The 2570-nt window shown below is 60.2% G+C and overlaps 1 protein-coding gene across 1 annotated transcript in view; it reads right to left on the minus strand.

The window, feature by feature from the left end:
* BCL3 (BCL3 transcription coactivator) overlaps nt 1-2570 on the minus strand; it is a 9631-nt gene that overhangs the window by 1370 nt on the left and 5691 nt on the right. The window contains exons 4-7 of the mRNA XM_007458557.1: nt 1456-1564; nt 1013-1217; nt 814-902; nt 525-602 (exon numbers count right to left, since the gene is read on the minus strand). Coding sequence (XP_007458619.1) covers nt 525-602; nt 814-902; nt 1013-1217; nt 1456-1564 — 481 coding nt within the window. The remainder of the gene's footprint in view (nt 1-524; nt 603-813; nt 903-1012; nt 1218-1455; nt 1565-2570) is intronic.

Consider the following 2570-nt stretch of genomic DNA (forward strand, 5'->3'; position numbering starts at 1 on the left):
CGGGGCCGGGATGTGGGTGGGAATCACAACCTGGGGCGGGGCCAGATCGAGGTGGGGTGATAGAAGGGTAGAAGTTGGAAACAAAGGCGGGACAGAGCGGGATTGGAGGGGCGGCGCCGAATCAACCGGAGCTGGACTCGGCAGCCCCGGCCAAAGCAGGGGCGGAGTCAGAGAAGGGAAGGGTCCAGAGTCTGGGCCTGATCCTGGACGGAGTCGGGGCGGAAGGACAGCGCGGGGACAGGGCCAAAGCCGGAAGGCAGGGTCAGCAAGACTCTAGGTGGTTGGGGCCTGGGACGTTTTGGGGCCGGAGGAGGGATGGGAGAAGACCCGGGACTAGTTCGTAGCCTGGAGGGGTGAAGTCCTAGGGTTGACAGAACGAGGCCTAGAAGGAAAGGTCGAGGCTGGAAGCGCAGACAAGAGCGAGCCAGAACTGGAAGGCGGCGTCGGTGGCAGGGATGGGGCGACAACCGGTTGGTGTCAGAGGAAAGGGTGGGCGAGAGGCCACGGGCAGGGGCCTTACTCACCTGTAGCAGCAGCTGCACCATGCTAAGGCTGTTGTTTTCCACGGCGTGGATGAGTGGGGAGCGGCCACTCTTAATGTCCTGCGGCAGGGAGGAAAGGTTTTAAGCGTCTCCTAGCACTGCCCAAACAGCCGGCGGCCCGCATCCTAACCGCTTGGTCCAGCATCTCAATCCCCTTAGATTCTTCAAGCCCCACCCCACCCATTCGGGCTCTCTCCCACCCAAGCCCCGCCCCGTTGGCCCCGCCCCTCTCTGCTCCTCTTGGCCCCTCCCGTGGCCCAATCGCGCTCACCACCGCGTCGATGTCCGCGCCGTGCTCCAGCAAGAGCAGCACCGCTTCTTGGCACTCGGTGTTCACGGCCACGTGCAGGGCGGTGAGCCCTGAAGGAGAGGGAGACTCAGTTAAACCTGGGCCTGGGGCTTTGCAGCCTCAGAAGAAGGACTCCAGGTCCTGTCGGACAGCCCCACCCCGCGCCCAGGTAGATGCTCACCGTCATAATTGCGGGCCTCCAGGTCCATGGTGCCCCCGGCCGCGCTGTCCAGCAGGGCCCGCAGGCAGGCCGGGCTGCGGTGCTCACAAGCTAGGTGCGCTGCCGTCTGGCCGTGGCGGTCCAGTGCCATGGGGCTGGCACCGGCCATCACCAGGAGCCGGACCACAGACGGCAAAGTGGTGATCACAGCCAGGTGTAGCGGTGTCTGGGGAACAGAGACTGTGAGGGACCCGTTCCCTGCCCTGCGTCCCAGTCCTGCCTTCCTCAGAATTCCTGAGTCCTGACCCCCAGCTGTAGTCTTAGGCAGGAACCAGAAATCTGGAGCACCTCCTCCCTCAGATTCAAGAGTCAGGGCCCCCAGCTCTCCTTCCCGTAGGAAACAGGAGTCCGGGTTCCCAGACCCCTCTTCCATTAGATCCAGGCCCCCAGGCCCCCAGCCTCACCTGCCGGAGGTTGTTGTAGATATCCAGCTCCCGGCCGCCATGCTGGAAGAGGTTGACTAGCCGATGCACAGCTGGCAGATTGCCCTGCACCACCGCAATGTGGAGTGGCCTGGGGGTGGAGGGTCACAGGCATTAGAGGCTGGTCACCTCTCACCCCCATACTCTTAGCAGTGCTAACTCCAAAATGCGCAGGATACTTTAGAAGTGTCTCTAGAATCCAACCACTGCTCCCCACCCCCACTCCCTCCATCCTGTCAGGCACCACCATCTCCCCTCCTGGACTGTCCCCTCCTCGCTGGCCTCCCTGCTTCCATCCTGCTCTACTGTCTGTCCCTCACATAGCAGCTAGAGGGACCCTTTTAGAACCTAAGTCAGGTCATGCCCCTTTTCTGCACAGAATCCTCAGAGTAAAGTCCTCACCATGGCCCACAGGCCCTGTGTGATCTTGTTTCCTGCTCTTCAATTCCTTTTGATATCATCTCTGTCCACTCTCCTCAGCCCACTCTGGCCACTAGCCTCCTAGGTGTTCCTCAAACATACCAAGCATGCTTGCCTCCTAGGCCTTTGCACTGGCTCTTCCCTCTGCTGGGAAGAGTCTTCCCCCCATACCTGCAGGGCTAGCTCCCCTCATTTGGGCCTCTGCTAAAATGGTACAGCAGCGGCTCCCTCCCCCACCCCCAGCTTTATTTTCCTCCAGTTCGTCACCTGATGTGGTACACTTTACTTGTTTCCTGTCTGAATCTCCCCCAATAGAATGTCAACTCCACCAGGGTAGAGCGTTTGGTGTGCTTCCATCACTGCCCAGTGCCTAGGACAGTGGCTGGTGCTGAGCAGGTGCTCCACAAACACGCTCTGAATAGATGAGTCCCTCTCAACGATCCCTGGCCATCCTTGAAGCTGGTAAACGCATTCCCACCCCACTCAAGGCCACAGTCTTCTCATCTGTGGAATGGGTGGGGATGAACTCGATACCATCAAGGTCTCCATCAGTGGTGACTGGAGATCACGGCCAGCCTCCATCCCAAGAGTATGTATGTGGAGGAATTTTTGCCCAGAAGGGAGGTGGGACAAACTAGTCACTGTTTGGGAAGCTGGACTGTGCAACCCAGGTACCC

Source organism: Lipotes vexillifer, unplaced genomic scaffold, assembly GCF_000442215.2.
Source record: "Lipotes vexillifer unplaced genomic scaffold, Lipotes_vexillifer_v1.1 scaffold371, whole genome shotgun sequence".
NCBI classification, from domain to species: domain Eukaryota; kingdom Metazoa; phylum Chordata; class Mammalia; order Artiodactyla; family Lipotidae; genus Lipotes; species Lipotes vexillifer.